At 35.7% G+C, this 17,609-nt stretch overlaps 1 protein-coding gene across 1 annotated transcript in view; it reads left to right on the top strand.

Annotated features, from left to right (window-relative positions):
- The window catches only part of Spt20, a 104,358-nt gene that overhangs the window by 60,914 nt on the left and 25,835 nt on the right, over positions 1–17,609 (top strand). Inside the window, exons 15-19 of the mRNA XM_069824196.1 lie at positions 2,193–2,313; positions 7,928–8,010; positions 10,703–10,844; positions 12,309–12,373; positions 16,322–16,553. Of these exons, the coding sequence (XP_069680297.1) occupies positions 2,193–2,313; positions 7,928–8,010; positions 10,703–10,844; positions 12,309–12,373; positions 16,322–16,471 (561 nt within the window). The 3' untranslated portion in view covers positions 16,472–16,553. The remainder of the gene's footprint in view (positions 1–2,192; positions 2,314–7,927; positions 8,011–10,702; positions 10,845–12,308; positions 12,374–16,321; positions 16,554–17,609) is intronic.

Below are 17,609 nucleotides of genomic sequence, written 5' to 3'. Positions count from 1 at the left end.
TTGAATGGGAAGGAAAAGCATATAAAGTTAGAAACAATTGGATTCGACTCTCCAAAAGAAGGACACAATAAGAAGAAGAGGATGATGATGAGTTATAATAATATTAACAATTGAAACAAGTCCGCCGAGTTAGCTCTGTGGTAGCATGTCTGCTTCCAGACTAACCTGCCCAGGTTCGATTCCCGGCAGGGTCAGAAATTTTCTTGTAAAATTTCTACCTCGGTACTAGGAGAGATGGCGGTACACAACTTCTAATCACTAAATTGTGCACCAATATGTCTGGGTTAAATCCCAAATCTCTCCGCAGTGCATATGAAGGGAAGGCATATGTCACTGTTGATAGTGATTCATCTGTCGGATGGGGACGTTAAGTCTGGTGGCCCCCTTGGTGCTATTCGACAGGAGTAGGCTACATGCCGGCACCAGGTTCCCCTTCTACCTTTCTCACCTTCATCATCATCATCATCATCCTCATCCTCACCCATTCTTTACACTACACTTACACGAACACTTAACATACACTCACCCTAGTACATGACACAACTCTTCAAAGATGCACATCATGCATAACGTGGCCTGCTGAAGTGGTGTGCAATTTGAAAATGGGTCACAGTCCTGCCATCTATCCGGAGTTTGCGGAACCCGGATCACACAAAGTGAAGCAGGTAGGCATTAAATCATTACAATTCCTAAACAGAACAAGAACTCTATGTATTGTCAAAATAGAAGACCAATATGTCTTTTGAGTACACATGGAAAATTATTAGAACAGATCATCCTCAAACGAATGCTGCCTTATACAGACACCATTATTCCTCCTTGGCAAATAGCTTTTCAAAAGGAAGATCAGTAACTCATAATGTAGTCTCTCTCATAGAAGACATAACCAAAGGCTTTAACAACAAATTCTACACAGCAGCCATCTTTTTGGTCGTTTCTAAGGCATTTGATAAAGTTTGGCATTTAGATCTGCTGTATAAACTTAATAAATTTCTGCCTCGCTCATTAACTCACCTTCTAGCTAGCTACTTAGAAAAGAGATCTTTTCAAGTCCTCATAGATGGCCAACTATCTTCCACTTATATAGTAGAAGCTGGAGTTCCACAAGGCTCTGTACTTGGTCCTATATTGTACTGTCTCTATACTTCAGATATTCCTACTACTCTCAAAACTAAAACACTTCTGTATGCTGATGACACAGTTATATATAGTGTTAAATTCAGTCCTCAATATGCTGTCTCTGCAGTTCAAAACCATGTACTTCTATTAGAAGAATGGCTTAAAGAATGGCGTATTTCTTTAAATCCTGAAAAATGTCAGTCAATAATTTTCTCCAAGTGTTTAAAAAGACCTCGCGACAAAATAAAAATATGCAATCAAGAAATTCAATACAGTGACCATGTAAAATAGCTTGGTATTACTCTTGATAACAAGTTGTTATGGCACAAGCACATAAAATCTGTAACAACTAAGAGCTCTCTTAGAATATCTCATCTTTACCCCCTGTTCAAATCTCCTGTTCTCAGTCTAAGAAGAAAAGTTATGCTCTACAAAATGCTGATTTTACCAATCCTAACTTACGTTGCCCCAGCTTGGTGTTATATTCCAAAAACAGTCTTTCAATCTCTTCAAATTGTTCAAAATAAAGTGCTCCGAATAATACATAATTCAGACTGGTACACAACAAATGCACAAATACACTTTGATTTGGACATGACATTTCTGAAAGACTCATTACGTGAACAAGTTAAGAAGTTTTATAACAGTTCAAATTCAAGTGAAAATCCATTCATCAAACGTCTTGGTCAATAAAATGCAAATTTCTACAAGAAACACAGAATGCCAAAATCCTTTTTAAGTGAATAACATGCACTTTTCCACAACCTCTGACTTCCTTAAACCTACACTAATGTCTCTGTGCCCAATTGTTTTGACAGCTGGACATGAACAATATTTGTGCATCATTATTTGAATTTACACTAAAATACGAAAAGGCAGAAAACATATTTGTTTTGGAACTTTATCAATAAATTGCTGAATGTGGAGGGGGGGGGGGGGAAAGGTAGGCATTAGACATAAACACACACACATAATTGAAACACAAATATTTCTAAATGATACCAATAATATAAATGCCAAAGAACACTGTTACACAAATGTCTAAGTCTGTGGTATTTACATTGTAATTCCAGATGGCGTCATCTAGTGCTGTGTCTGCTACCTCCCAATTGGGCCTGGCAGGCTCTAACCCAACAATGGTGCTCACTAATACAACCCCTGGCACAACGGGCTCTGTGCTTTCTCTTCCTGTTGGTAAGATTCAGTATATACAAAAAACAGTTTATGTTCAAATGAACTTGATTGCTGGATCAGTGACAGAACATTAGGATTACTCCCAGATAACAAGTAAGCATCTTTATATTTTATTTTATTTCTGTTTATTTATATTTACTTTGAAGTTTTTATAATGTCAGTTTTAAATATTACCTTACAATCTTTGGTAATAAAATACACCCTAAGTACGTTTTTATTTCAACATTATTTATGTACAAGGTATTACTTTGTGGGGTCGCAAGACTGCATACCCTTGGCATGAAAATGGAAAGTAGAACAATTGAATTAAAGGAGAATAGATGTCTTTTAATTCTATGATCATACAGTATCTGTCTTGAAAGTATCCATTTATTTTGAACATTTTGCAAACAGGTCATGCCGGCTTTGCATAGTTTGGCAGCCAGTCAAAGGGGACCTAGCTACACATGTGTGTAATGAGGCTACTCATTTGGCAGTAAGATAGCATGAGTAAGCTTGTGTTCTCTGTCACTGTCACATTCCCAATGACCGAATGAGATCAGCAAAACTGTGGTTAACTATTTAAATAATGAATAGAGTTTTCGGGGATGATTCATTGAATGAATCCCAGTTAAAATTGTGATACTTAAACTTCAAAGATGGCTGGAAATCTATTGAAAGTGATCCTCGATTATGGAAGGCTTTTAAGAAGGAGAACTTCCGAAAATGTCCATGTGCAAGCTTCAGTCAACAAAAATTGACTATTTACAATGCTAGAATTAGAAGAAGATCTGAGAAGTCCACAGACTCGTTCAGAGATTTTGAAGGAGGATCTTAGCATAAAACATTTGACAGCAAAATTTGTTCCACAACTCTCATCACAAGAAGCAGAAGAAATTGCATACTGAAGTTGCACAGGTCTTGAGTACTTGAATTCATTAACAGTGACACAGAGTTTTTTGAAACAGTCGTGGGTCTACAGCTGTGACTTTCCCAATAAAAGTCACCTGAGTCTCTACATCCATAAAGATGTAGCAGAGTCGGAGTAATGCCAAGGTCATGTTGACGTTTTATTATCATGAAGATATTTTTCATCGTGAATATGTTCCTAGAGGTCAGACAATAAAAGTGACTACTATATCGAAGGCCAATGGCAGCAGTTGTGGGAAAATGGTGACTGGCAACTTTATCATCATAATATGGCTGGCCTTTCTTCACGTTTTATGCATTTTTTTTTTTTAGACATTACATCATTCAGGTCTGCATCCTTCATACATTCCAGACTTGGCTCCGTGTGACTTCTGGCATTTTACAAAATAAAAATTGTCATTAAAGACATTAAATAAAGGAGATTGCAGCTCTTGAGCGAGTTTAAGGAGAACATAACAAGGTAACTGAAGACAATTCTGAAGGAAGACTTTGCAGACTGTTTAAAAAAGTGAGTGAAAGAAACTCTGAAATAAAGTGTGAGAGGTCCCAAGGATAGTACTGTGAAGGTAACTGAGGCGCCATTGTTCTAGATGTCGCCCTCGGTAGCACAGTTGGTATAGTGCTGGCCTTCTATGCTCGAGGTTGCAGGTTCAATCCCGGCCGAGGTCGATGACATTTAAGTGTGTTTAAATGCGACAGGCTCATGTCAGTAGATTTACTGGCATGTAAAAGAACTCCTGCGGGACAAAAATTCCAGCACATCGGCGACACTGATATAACCTCTGCAGTTGCAAGCGTCATTAAATAAACCATAGTTTTTTTTTTTTTTTTTTTTTTCCTAGGTGCCGTACTTTTTTAATATTAAATTGTTGGATACTCTCCAGACAGACCTCGTATTTGTTACCTGTTGAGTTATATGTACTTATACAGGGTGTTTCCGGGCTGGTGTTACAAACTTCCAGGGATGATGGGGAAGGGCACATGTATCAATTTGAGATAAGGAACCCTGGTCCGGAAATGACTGAGTCGAAAGTTTTAAGCAAAAATAGTTGTGTGGAAATAGAATTGTAATTTCGCAACATGTGCCCTCCTTCCCTTAACCTTTGGAACAGTCGTGGAAAGTATGGGCCGGATATCTCCTACTTGGGTACTTGGCCCGATACAATTTGTGAACTTGTCTACTGTTCTCATTGGCTCACCCATATTCGAAAATCAGGTCTGCATATTCTGCTTTCGTGTACTCCTCCATTTCACTAGGACTGGTCGACTGGACACTGCAACTTGTACACATACATTGCTGTCTACAGACGTGCATATCAGGACCGACCATGTCCGTTACACATTACGCCATCTGCATTGTTTTAGTGCATTTTCTTGTCCCCATCCCTCAGACAGGGCACTGAATGGAATACTGTAAGTAGACAACGTAAACAACGTCAGTTGAATACAGTATGTGTAAGATATACAGATAAATACACATAAATAAGGTGTACAGAGGAATAAAATTATTCCATTTATACACAACTATTTTTGCTTGTAACTTTCAACTCGGTCATTTCCGGACCAGGGTTCCTTATCTCAAATTGATACATGTGCCCTTCCCCATCATCCCTGAAAGTTTGTAACACTAGCCCAGAAACACTGTATATTTCTATTTTTTTATCTGGGACTTATTAATCAGTTTCAGAAGCTAGACTACAGTCTACTTTGGTGGTGTTCTTTGTTCCAGACATATGGTTCTAAACTGTTCATACCTTCAGAGGCTTAAAGCACCCCATACACACAAAGATTTATAAGAGATTCATCTCTGTAGGTTTAAGTGCAGGAGATATTGCCCATCGAGAAATGCGGTCACTTGAGATATACTAGTCCTTTCTGGTTCTGAATTCATTTATTCACCATTTCTTAGTGCCATCCTTAAATAGCATCTCTGTAGTTTTGCTGTAATAACTTACAATGTTATAAACAATTGGCATGCAAAAAGATGCGTTAATTGGACTTGCTGCCACTCTCTGCTGCAATAAGAAGTGCAAAAGAAGACCTAAATCAAGTATACATCTTGATTACACAACTTTTAACACTATATCACTTTGGAATATGTATTATATGTCTTTCTCGTGTTTCTCGTTTTTTGCCAAGACCAGCAACAACCAGTTCTGAAGAAGGCCAATAACAGGCCGAAACATGTTAACCAGGTACGGTAACATTTAACACGAGAAAGACATATAATATATATTCCTAAATTAAGTAATAAAAATTCGTGAAAATAGTTTGTCTGCACTTACATAGCTTGCTTCCATTTTGCTTAAAACGAAATAATGACGAAATATTGACCACATACTCTCAGTATCATTTGTCTTTATGTTCACTTTCTCTCCTGGTTAATTTGGAGAGTGCTACAGTGGGAAAAATTCAAACAGCTACTGCATTCTGGAGACTAGGGTTGCCAAGTTTTTTTTGGAGGAAATACGGGAGACTAAGGAATCGACAAAATTTCGCATAGAAAACTAGCAAATTATTCCGTTCAGTTCATAAAAAAAAAAACTTTTATTCTATACCTCGGCACTTAGGCTTAAATAAAGTGTATTTTGAGACTGATTTTGTTTCGCGTAATAATTAAAATCGACTGCAGTTTGCAGCTCTGATTTCAATAGATATGTCATCTCCTGTTTCGAACATCTGTCCAATTATTTGAGATAAAATACCCTCTTTTTATGAGCATTACTACTTGGTATGCTTAGAACAAACTAGCCAGTTTTTCCAAATTTATAATATTGGTAGAATTGGAATATATCAGTCCCCTAACTGTCCATTGTGCAACTCAAACCAAGAAATGGATTCGGAACACCTCAAAATCTGTGCTTCAGTGGCTGGTCATGATAATATCTTTGAAAAATATTGGAGTGCAAGAGGTCAAATGACTTTATTGTCAAACGCCTGGCATTAGAAAACAACAACATAATATTGATATTATTTGATTTTAAATACGTGAGCATTAAAATGCATTACCTCCTACAATGACTGCATATTTTAATGCACCTCTTGAACAACAAAATTCATCATATATACAGTCATCAATGTTCCTTACAAATTAAACCAAACCCTTTAACTCTATTAAATATAGAATATAATATAAATTTAACAGAAGAAATACTGAAATCAAAAGTGAACATTGAAATAATGAAACAATTGAAGAAGAAATGACTGAAGATCATCTCATAACCTGTGAAGTTCTACCTGATGGATCCACCACAGAGAAATATTGGAGAGCAAGAACGCTAATGGCTTCGTTGCCAAAGCCTGGCATTAGATAACAACAACAACATTGTCTTTAGAGACAATTAATATTAGGTACCCTCCACAAAACTGGCTTCATTTATACACCGACGGATCCTTGATCTCCAGAGAACAAGATGCCAGTGCAGGTGTTACGTGCTGTCTCTTTTCACTTTATAGATCTCTTGAATATGGAACAAAAAGTTTTGATGGCGAAATCGTTGCAATAAGTGAAAGTCTCAGGAATCTTCTATGCCACATCAATAAATTTAAGAATGCAGTTATATTGTCAGACTCCAAAGCAGCTATTCTATCAATAGTCTCTAAAAACACACCTTCATCTCAAACAGCAGAAATAACTAAAATGCTCTCTCAATTAATATCACTCAATAAAAGAATTGTATTCCAATGGATACCATCCCATTGTGGAATCCTGGGAAACGAGAATGCGGACGCTTTAGCAAAGAAGGGCAGCACTGCTACTTACAGACCTGTTACTAAATCTACATATTACTCTGTGAAAAGATTTATTAAATCTACATACTTAGACTTCAACAAACAAAATTTGATAACACAATCCCAAGGGAAAAAATGGAACTCTCTGCATCATAATCCACAGTTGATTCCTGATTTACCACGAAAATCGTCTGTAGCTGCATTTAGATTGGCAACAGGCCATGATTGTTTGGCCAAACAGCTGCATAGAATTGCAGAACTGCCCATTGTGCAACTCAAACTAAGAAATGGATTCGGAACACCTCAAAATCTGTGCTTCAGTGGCTGACCATGATAATATCTTTGAAAAATATTGGAGTGCAAGAGGTCAAATGACTTTATTGTCAAACGCCTGGTATTAGAAAACAACAACAACAATCATCATTCACGGCAAAATAAAATGTTTAGATTAATGCTTTTTACATTATGCAAAAATAAGGGAGAAAAATGCTCGAAAAGAAGAAAAATACGGGAGTCGAGAGAATGTTAAAAATTAGTGGAAAATACGGGAGGGTTGGCAACCCTACTGGAGACTTATCTTCAACCGAAAGTTTTAATACATTTTGTCCATACACAAGGAAAGTTGCCTGTCCAGATAAGTCTTTCTACATGTAATGAATCACAATCTTGTATCATATGCCAAAAAGTCTCTTTTTTTTTTTTTTAAATACAAAGCCGACATTTGATGATTTTGTCTTAAATTCATTCATGTGCATGCTAGTTCCAATAGTACATTGTCCGATAGAATATGTCCATCACAAGTTTATTCAATTCAGCATTGCTCTATTGTCACTGTATCATAATTTTATCGAATAGCTTAAATTAAATAGAGTACACCTAATCTACTCTAATTTGGAGGTATTGTTTTGGTATTTCAGTGATATGGTTAAGACATTCAGCGAATTCACGTTTTCATTCATTTGTGTTGTTACAGCTCAGCTTGTTTCCGGTGTCAAAAATATAAGTCACCAAAGTATTCGGGCTTCTGGACACACAACCTCAGTCTCTCTGGGACAGGTAAGTCTATGTTTCCAAAATAACTGAATCGCTATTTGTTAGATTTTTTTTTTTTTTTCAAAATTAATTTTTGTATTGAAATGCATCAATTTATGTTAAAAGAACTTAAAAAGAAAAACAGTAAAAATGGTTAAAATTCAACATAACATTTTATAATTTGTGTTAAAAGTGCGAATGTCTTGGACAGTTTTTTGTCTCTCCTGTAAAATTTGTATTTTTGGACTTCCACCCTTTTAACAAATACTGATTTAACTGCATTATAAGTATGATGCTATATTTTGTTTAATTTAGGATTAGGTATTGCAGCATATGTTACTAGCATTTTATTACTTTGTCTTTTGAACAGTAATTATAGTTCATTCAATGTAAGACTTGCTCTTAACATAAGCACATATGTGTTACTCTGTATACAAGTTTGACTAACCCTACTCCAACTTGTTATGTTTCAGCTTAGTTATTTCAAACATATTTTTCGCATTTATACATCTCTGTTCGTGGTATGAATTACTACATCCAAATAAAGAATTAACGACATACACATTAAACAAAATATCTCAGCTGTTCATAAATTTTTACAATTGCCAATTTGATAGATGCAATATTATTTGCCACCATATTTGTTATGCAATGCCATAACAATCTTTCGTTTGTCAATAATACAAATCACTTTTATGGAGAATTTCACATTATATGAGGCATTGTATATCATTTTAAGAAACAGTAAAGATATGCCACGCCTTTGACATAAGTTGTGAAATAACAATTCATATATTCCCCAAAAAAATTAATAGTATAGAACTCTTTCTTCTTTTCCATCCTGAGTACTTCGATCAGTGTTTACATTAAGGACAGTTAATTTTTTGGATAGACAGTAGTTCTTGGTTCTGTCATCTGCATTCTTTTGTTAGACAAGCTATAGTTTCGTTTTCATCTCTATCAGCGTTTTGTTTCAGTGCTGTTTTCAGTTATTGACTACTAGATATGCGAGTTCTGGACAAGCTCGCTAGTTGTAATAATAAAGGAGAGAATATAAAACTTTATTATTGAGTTGGAAGGATTTGAAGTGTCAAAAGTATCAGTTTTGTTGTTGAAGGTATTATAAAATATTTCTGGTTTATTTTTCATAAATATGGGCACTTTCTTGACTCATCTTCTCTCCAGATATAGTAATCAATCAATCTTCTTAATGTATCTAGCTGTTTGCTGACAACATAACGTCCACTAAAGTCCATTGTAGTCTTTACAGGTCTTGTTTTTCATGAGAAATGAGGGGTATTTTGATCGGTGTTCATTATAGATGCCTGTTGCTAGTAGCCAGAGTTGGGGTGTAGTCAATACATACTGCAGGGCTGTGTCTTCTGCAACTGGTACTGATGATTTTAATTCTTTTATGGTTTATTAATGAACAGTATTCCAGATATAGTAAGATGGTGGCTAATTTAATGTTGTGTTTCACTAAATTAGATAGATAAATAAATAAATTATATGCTTATATTCATATATGAGGCTTCACCGTCCACATTGAATGATCAATGGCTATAAATAGTCATACTGTAGATACCTATTATTGGAGAAAAATTCGTTCTGGCACCAGGAATCGAACCCAGGACCTCTCAGCTCTGTGCGCTGAGCGCTCTTTCCAGCTGAGCTATACTGGGATCCAATTCACGGTGCCGACAACGCTCCTCCTTTTGCAAATCAAGCTTTCAGGTATAACTCCCTGTAAAGTTGATTTGAATAATTTCGAGGGAAAAATTGTTCCGGGGCCTGGTATCGAACCCGGGACCTTTGGTTAAACGTACCAATGCTCTCCCAACTGAGCTACCTGGGAACTCTACCAGACACCGATCCAATTTTTCCCTCTATATCCACAGACCTCAAAGTGGGCTGACAACCGTCAAGCAACCAACATTGAGTGCACACTAACTCTATGTGACTTAAATTGTGGTTTTCTGTTAACGAACAGTGACGTGTATTATGCAAATCAAGCTTTCAGGTATAACTCCCTGTAATTGGATCAGTGTCTGGTAGAGTTCCCGGGTAGCTCAGTTGGGAGAGCATTGGTACATTTAACCAAAGGTCCTGGGTTCTATACCCGGCTCCAGAACAATTTTTCCCTCGAAATTATTCAAATCAACTTTACAGGGAGTTATACCTGAAAGCTTGATTTGCATAATACACGTCACTGTTCGTTAACAGAAAACCACAATTTAAGTCACACAGAGTTAGTGTGCACTCATTGTTGGTTGCCTGACGGTTGTCAGCCCACTTTGAGGTCTGTGGATATAGAGGGAAAAATTGGATCGGTGTCTGATAGAGTTCCTGGGTAGCTCAGTTGGGAGAGCGTTGGTACGTTTAACCAAAGGTCCCGGGTTCGATACCCAGCCCCGGAACAATTTTTCCCTCGAAATTATTTGCTCCTCCTTTTGTATCATCATATAATATAGTATATATAATAAATTATATTTCAATATATTTCATTCTTGTTGATGTTCACTTACAAATATTATTCATTGGAAACTAACCTTCGTTTGCCTGCATGGGTTTGTATTGTTATTAGTGTTGCTGTAGATAAAGTGATTTCTTAAAAATTGATATGATTAAGACTGTGCAAAACCATAGAATGGATCAAGTCATGTGCATGTTTTAAAGTTGAGTAGACATGAAGAAAGTTTTTGAAATGTGTGTACAGGGCAGTGGGCAGTCAATCCAGCTGGTAGGAACATTACAGAGGCCACGGGGCCTTGTGACACCAGCAAATAAGCAGACACTGGCTGCGAGAGGAATTCTCAGCACTCAGAGACAGACTCTCAAGATGGCTCCCCCAGCCACAGGTAATGAGATCTGTTATGTTATAGGCTTTTATTCATCTTCTTTCTTGGGTATATCTAATAGCCGATTTATGCAAACTCAAATATTTATCAATAGCTTATGAAATGGATGAGTTTATCTTATAGAATTTTTTTTTTTTCTGCTAGGGAACACATTAAATTTAACTGCATGCAAATTATTTGTAAATAATATGTTTAAAAATACTATGCTACTGTTCTCATTGGGGTGCATGCAAGTAGAACTCCATGTTTTTATGAAGACACTAGAATGAGATGGTATGGTCGGTATCATACTCTGATCACCTTTTACCCCTGGAAAAGATGTGGTACTGAATTTGACACAAGGTTGAGTGGAGCCCAAGTAATTCCGGAAGTTTTGACAACAAAAAAAATACCGCAACTACCCAGGATTGAACCTCGGATCTTTCAATTCGTATCCAGTTGCTCTACCAACTGAGCCAATTACTTGAAATGTATAGAGTAATACATTGTTAATGTCCACACCTGTGGAGTAACAGTCAGCGCGTCTGGCTGCGAAACCAGGTGGCCCGGGTTCGATTCCCAGTCGGGGCAAGTTACCTGGTTGAGGTTTTTTCCCGGGTTTTCCCTCAACCCAATATGAGCAAATGCTGGGTAACTTTCGGTGTTTGACCCCGGACTCATTTCACCGGCATTATCACCTTCATGTCATTCAGACGCTAAATAACCTAAGATGTTGATAAAGCGTCGTAAAATAACATACTAGATACATTGTTAACAATGATAATGGTTTTATCTTTTTTCGACTATAAATATCAATTGACTCGTGTGGTCCTCTGATTTCTTGTAATCCAGGAAACTATGCTTCATATAGGGTTGTGCCATGCATTTTTTAAAGTGGCCATGTTATCACGTTATCATAATTCCTGCTGAAGTATGTCCTTACTCCTAACAAGTCCTCCAGCCTTGGTATAATCAGAGATATCATGCTTGAATGTATTGTTGACAATAGCTGTGAATTACTTGCCTTTCCAATTACATTTTATTTTCTAACTTCTAACAAGTCCTCCTAGAATACTTAGGGAGGTCTTGCTCCTGACGTCATTCTGGAAAGGTGGAGGAGAAATATTGCTTAAGGGAAAAGGTAGGAATTTGAATGAAATGTCATTGTTAAATTAGTTACTAATAATATTATAAAATATGAAGATGAAGAAAAAAAGAAGGTATGACGGAAATATATCATAAAAAAATAGAAGCATAAGATACTATTATACGGCAGTCATATTTGTCATCTGCATATCGATAATTTTATATTTGAAAGATTATGTAAATAGTATGATCTTCTAGAACAACATAATTATCCATTCTCTTATCTATTCAAGAGATGAGTATGTTTCCATCATTGAACAAATTGGCCACAATAATAAAGCAAATTAAAATTACGTTACGTATAATTATTCTAATAAAAGACTGATATTGTGATGACAGGTTCAGCCCAGCTCACTGCTGCATCTTTAACGGCTACAGGGAACCAACTTACAGCACAACAGCAGGTTTGTGTGTGTTTATTAAAATATACAAGTATTACCTGTCAAATTTGTTTATTTTATTATTTAGCAAATAAATCCTTTTGTACCAACAAGAATTTTAAGTTTTTGGTCATTTCATTTCATCCGTTGGAATCCATGCCCAGCTATAGTGGATTTTCAACAAGGGTACTAAGACTGATGCTTTGTGATTTCTGGCAGGGACAGTGTTAATAAAACTGTTTGTTTTAACTCACTTCATTTTACCTTATCTAACCTTATGTTACGTCATCTCACCTCAACTTCTTTTATTCAAAGTTGGATACTTTACTTTGCATCATTCACCCAAGCATCCATAACTATGAGGAATGCATGAAAGCTGTAATTCTTTTTGACATCATAGGGATTCCACTCAGTATATGTATAGCACCACATGATGATGATGGTGAATAATGGAATGTTGGTAGGGGGAAGAGGAGTATCCAATGAAAACTTAATACCAAGCACCATCTACCTTACCCATCAACTAACATTACCAATCTTATCTTACGTTTATGTTATCTTAGTAGCCAACATTTTACCTCACCTTATCTTATGTTACCTTCTTATCTTTGTACCTTAAGGGTGAAACCTAACCATTTCCTACATATGCTAGTGGATTATAGTGATTTTCTAGTTGTCAGGTTGAATTTTTTTTGCCAACTTTGTTTCGAATTTCGGTACAAATACTACAACTGGCATGGAAGTTACTTTCTAATTGTTATGTTACAGTATTATTTGCCTTTGAAGAAGCTGTCAGTGTTCATAAAACAGAAGTTATTAGTGAGTGTTACTTGAAATTTGAACATAATTAATAATGAATAATATTAATTTTAATAATTAATACAGTAATAATTAATAAATAAACAGTATAAATGTTCGGTTTTTAGATTTTGTACTAATCATTTCATGTAGTCAAACAAAATAAACTTTTAGGTTAGGTCTCATGAATCATTTACTATATATCTTGATTACACAACTTTTAACGCTATATCACTGAGGAATATAAAATATATATACACACACACTATTCGACTCCACACTACACTGCACAAACGCACTCCCACAGGGAATGAAAACAACAGAAGATGCGAAGACCACGGTTTTCAAGATGGCCCCCAGGCCGAACAAACAATCATAAATAAATAAATGATATTTATTATTATTATTTCAGTATGTAACATTGCCGTATTACCTGATATGGTGATTTCAAGTTGTCAATTGTCAACATTGAAGGGACATTGACAACATTGAAAAGACAGCTATTTTAGCTTTATAGGAACTAATCTTATGTGAACCCCATTATAACTTCACTACAACTTTCTGTACTTTCTTACACTGTACGACCTAATATTACTTCACCTCACTTCATATTACTGTGCATTTTCTCAGCTTATTTCATGGCATCTTATTTTACCCAACCTTACTTACTTTTACTTACGGCTTTTAGAGAACCTGGAGGTTCTTTGCCGCCCTCACATAAGCCCACCAACAGTCCCTATCCTGAGCAAGATTAATCCAATCCCTAGCATCATAACCCACCTTCCTTAAATCCATTTTAATACTATCCTCCCATCTATGTGTTGGCCTCCCCAAAGGTATTTTTCCCTTAGATCTCCCAACTAACACTCTATATCATGGATGGGCATCGTGCCTCACTTGAGAAATAATGCCTCATTGACCTTCACAGAGCATATCGCTCTGAGTGACATCATCTTCACAGTCCCTGTTTCTCCCACACACAGCTCCTAGGCGTGGGCAGGTTCTGTATCAGTTTCATAAGCAATATCAGTGGTGGCATAATGGCATTATCAAAGCAGTGTGTACGCATTAGAAAACAATTATTTCATGAGAAATGGGAGGAAGAGTTTTTTTTGCTGTTTAGAAGGGGAGAACATACGATGTATGTTATGCTCGAAAATCCTATTAGGCATTAATAAATTTAATATACAACGACATTACTCCTTATGTCATAAAGAACATGCTGAATTAGAAGGTAAGACAAATTAAATGTCATTTTTCGTACTATTCCGAAGAAAATTTATGATCTTAACATTTGCATAGTATACTAAATACGACATTATACCTTAAATATGCTGCATTAAAAGGTACAAGGAATTAAATGTTGTTTGTACGTATTATTTCGAAAAGAAATTTATAAAAAAAAAAATATCAAATGTGCGTAGAAAAACGAAATATGATTTTCTGAAATTATTTTAGGTCGAGAACGTGCAAATCTTGAAAAACGCCAGAATATTCAAGAAAATAAACGTAGACAATATGATGGAATATTATTGGCTAGTTACGCAATTTCTCGCCTGTGATTTAAATCAATTCAATGATGGAGAAATAGTAAAGAGGTTAGCTGCCGAATTAATTTGCCAAATTGAATAAAAGTTTTCGAGTCTCTCACATTAACCAAGCTCTTTCCTAATAGTTCGTCACTGACCGCCTTAGCAATTATGATAAGGTGACGCAGGTCACAGCAGTTTATATTTCCCATCCTACTCTGTAGTCTCCTCTCCTAGTAAACAAACTATTTCAAATCGAGTGCCTCACGTAACCGAAAATCGTGCCCATGTATGCTCTATATGCACCACTTGGATTATATTGGTGAAGCTATTACTAATAGTTTCTCACATTTGACGTCAATTATTGTAGATAAAGATGACAAATGAATTACAGCTTAGAAAATATTAATAATTTGTGTTGCGATTACAAGTATTTTACTGGCAAATTTAGGATAAAATTTACCAAATATGGACTATTACATCCTGAATTATGGAATTGAAATTAATAATTTTGTTACTTTTACAAATTTGAATATTTCATTTTGACTCGAAATAGAGAACAAGTTACCTAGAATAACATTTTCATAAATAATGTTGGGATTTGATTTCATATCAAATAATTTTATTTTTCATTGTTCTATATACACTTTTAACACTTTTATAATCACTGTTTAACTTTACAACTTCTTTACTGTGTTAACTTTTTAGGAAATTACCTGGCTGACTATTTTCGAAGTGTTATCATTCATTGTCGAAAACGTATAATCTTTTCGTTGTAAAAATAATCCTACAGTAAACAATGGCATGTGACTGAAGTGAGGCTTGATTGGCCGCCGTTTGGCGCCAGAGATTCTCAGTTAGTGATCCCGCCCACTCCTGTACATTCTGTTTCATGTTAAACATTTTCTGTTACTCGTCAAAGTAGACCTAACCTCACTACTAGGGACTGGTTTGCTTAGGAAACTGTTACTTTATAATTTATTAATTGGAACTTACTACATACATTCAACATTATTTCTTTCTCTCCACTTTTGAGAATGTTTCCACTCTTATGTTTGGTAACCACACACTTTGAGTATGCAGAATCCACACTAACACGTTAACATGTGCTTACAAGAATAAGCTCAAGTGGCACCAGCTTATTACAAGAACAGACTACCTTGGTATTAATCTTAGTATTCATCCACTCGCAACATAAATAATGAAATATAAAAGTAGCTATTCTTTTATGTAGCATTTTACATATGAATGAAGTTATATGTTTCATCATATTTAAGAACTAAAATTCAATTATTTATTTTCAAATAATACATGGTTATGATTTCCAAATATGGAACTATATTTTCCTGCATCATATGAGTGTTTCAACTGGGAGCCAGTCACGCATATGACAGTCATGTGCTTGTGTTTACATTAGGATTTTTCTTACAGCGAAAAGGGTATAGGCTTTGGCTTTGGACAGTGAAGGATAACACTTCGAAACTAGTCAGCCAGGTAATTTCCTAAAACATTAACACAGTAAAGAAGTTGTAAAGTTAATCAGTAATTTTATTTATTGAAGAGATTTAGATTTTGTGCTTTTGATCATGCTGATTGTGATCACGTGGTCTTTCTGTGTTATTTGTGATGTACAATTGTTCTGCAGTTTCAGTTGGCGCTGCAGAAGCAGGCACAGTTCCAGCAGCTGTGCTTGAATCAGCAAACACAACAGCAGCAACAGAAACCAACAGTTTCTCCTGCTTCCGTAGCAACCAAACATCGGAGAAGATCAAATGCAGCTGACCCCAACAAATAGCGACCGCTCTTGTTGCAACTGCCTGGGTCAGAACCTGGCCTACTCATCCACCCCACGTCACATCACCACACTCACTACCTCGGTAAAGTTGCTAGTGAGAATAAACTTTGATCTAAACTGTCTTATTGATTCAGTACTTTCAATGCAATATTTTTTTTTATTCCGTAGCTATTCAGCACCTTCCTCTGTTGAGATTTTTACTTTATTTTTGTATTCACGGTATGTACCTGTTATTGTTTCTGTGAGAGTTTTATTTCATACTGCAATAGTCTGCATCAATTGGTAAATGTATAAGATCAGTATGTAACTGATCTGTTGTCAAAATGAAGTACTATGATTCTCTCTCACTCAACGTCTCCACAGATAACATCTTTTTCGTAATACTGATATTGTGTTCTTCGCTGTTTCTGAAGTTGCCATTCACGCAAAAACGTTAAACCTAAATGCTCAGTCCAGAACAATAATAGAAATTATATGATGAACACACTAAATAAAATATAAAGCAACACTATGTTTCCAATAGGTTTCATTTCATATTCATAAAGAACTTAATATAAATGAAATTGCAGGCCAATGGTAAAGAACAACTAGGGTAAAGAAAGTGACCAATACCAAATTAACATGTATCAAATATCTCTGAAGAACAATATCAAACAGTAAATGTAATATATATAACTCTTGAGGGGAAAATGTTCCACATTGCAATAATTATCGAAGTGAAATCTATATCAAAGGACTAGAAAAAGAACCTGTAACAATATTGAGATTAGGAATAGGACATACCTGTCTTAACGAACTTTTATACCAAATAGGAATTAGCTTGTATATTCGACTACTTCCTGTAAAACAACCAACACTATGAACGAAACCACCAGCCAACATAGGAAGTTTCATGAAAGAAGGAAAACATCTGACAGCTTTGAATTGGGATGTCAGAAGGCAAATGATTTTGAAAAGGTAAAAGAGTAGACAAACTTGTCATTGCAGCACAACTAGCAAAAAGACAAGGTCTGTGAGAAAACATCTGAAATAAAGAACTAATCGACATTTTAGACTCTGTTCTGTCGTTCATTTCTACAATCATTTGTGTTAAATCTTAGTTATTCAGAACTTACGTAAAAGTTTCCGCAGATAACTG

This window comes from Periplaneta americana, chromosome 4 (genome assembly GCF_040183065.1).
Source record: "Periplaneta americana isolate PAMFEO1 chromosome 4, P.americana_PAMFEO1_priV1, whole genome shotgun sequence".
NCBI lineage: Eukaryota > Metazoa > Arthropoda > Insecta > Blattodea > Blattidae > Periplaneta > Periplaneta americana.
The sequence above is the reverse complement of the archived record's forward strand: the minus strand, read 5'-3'. Positions and strand labels throughout refer to the sequence as shown.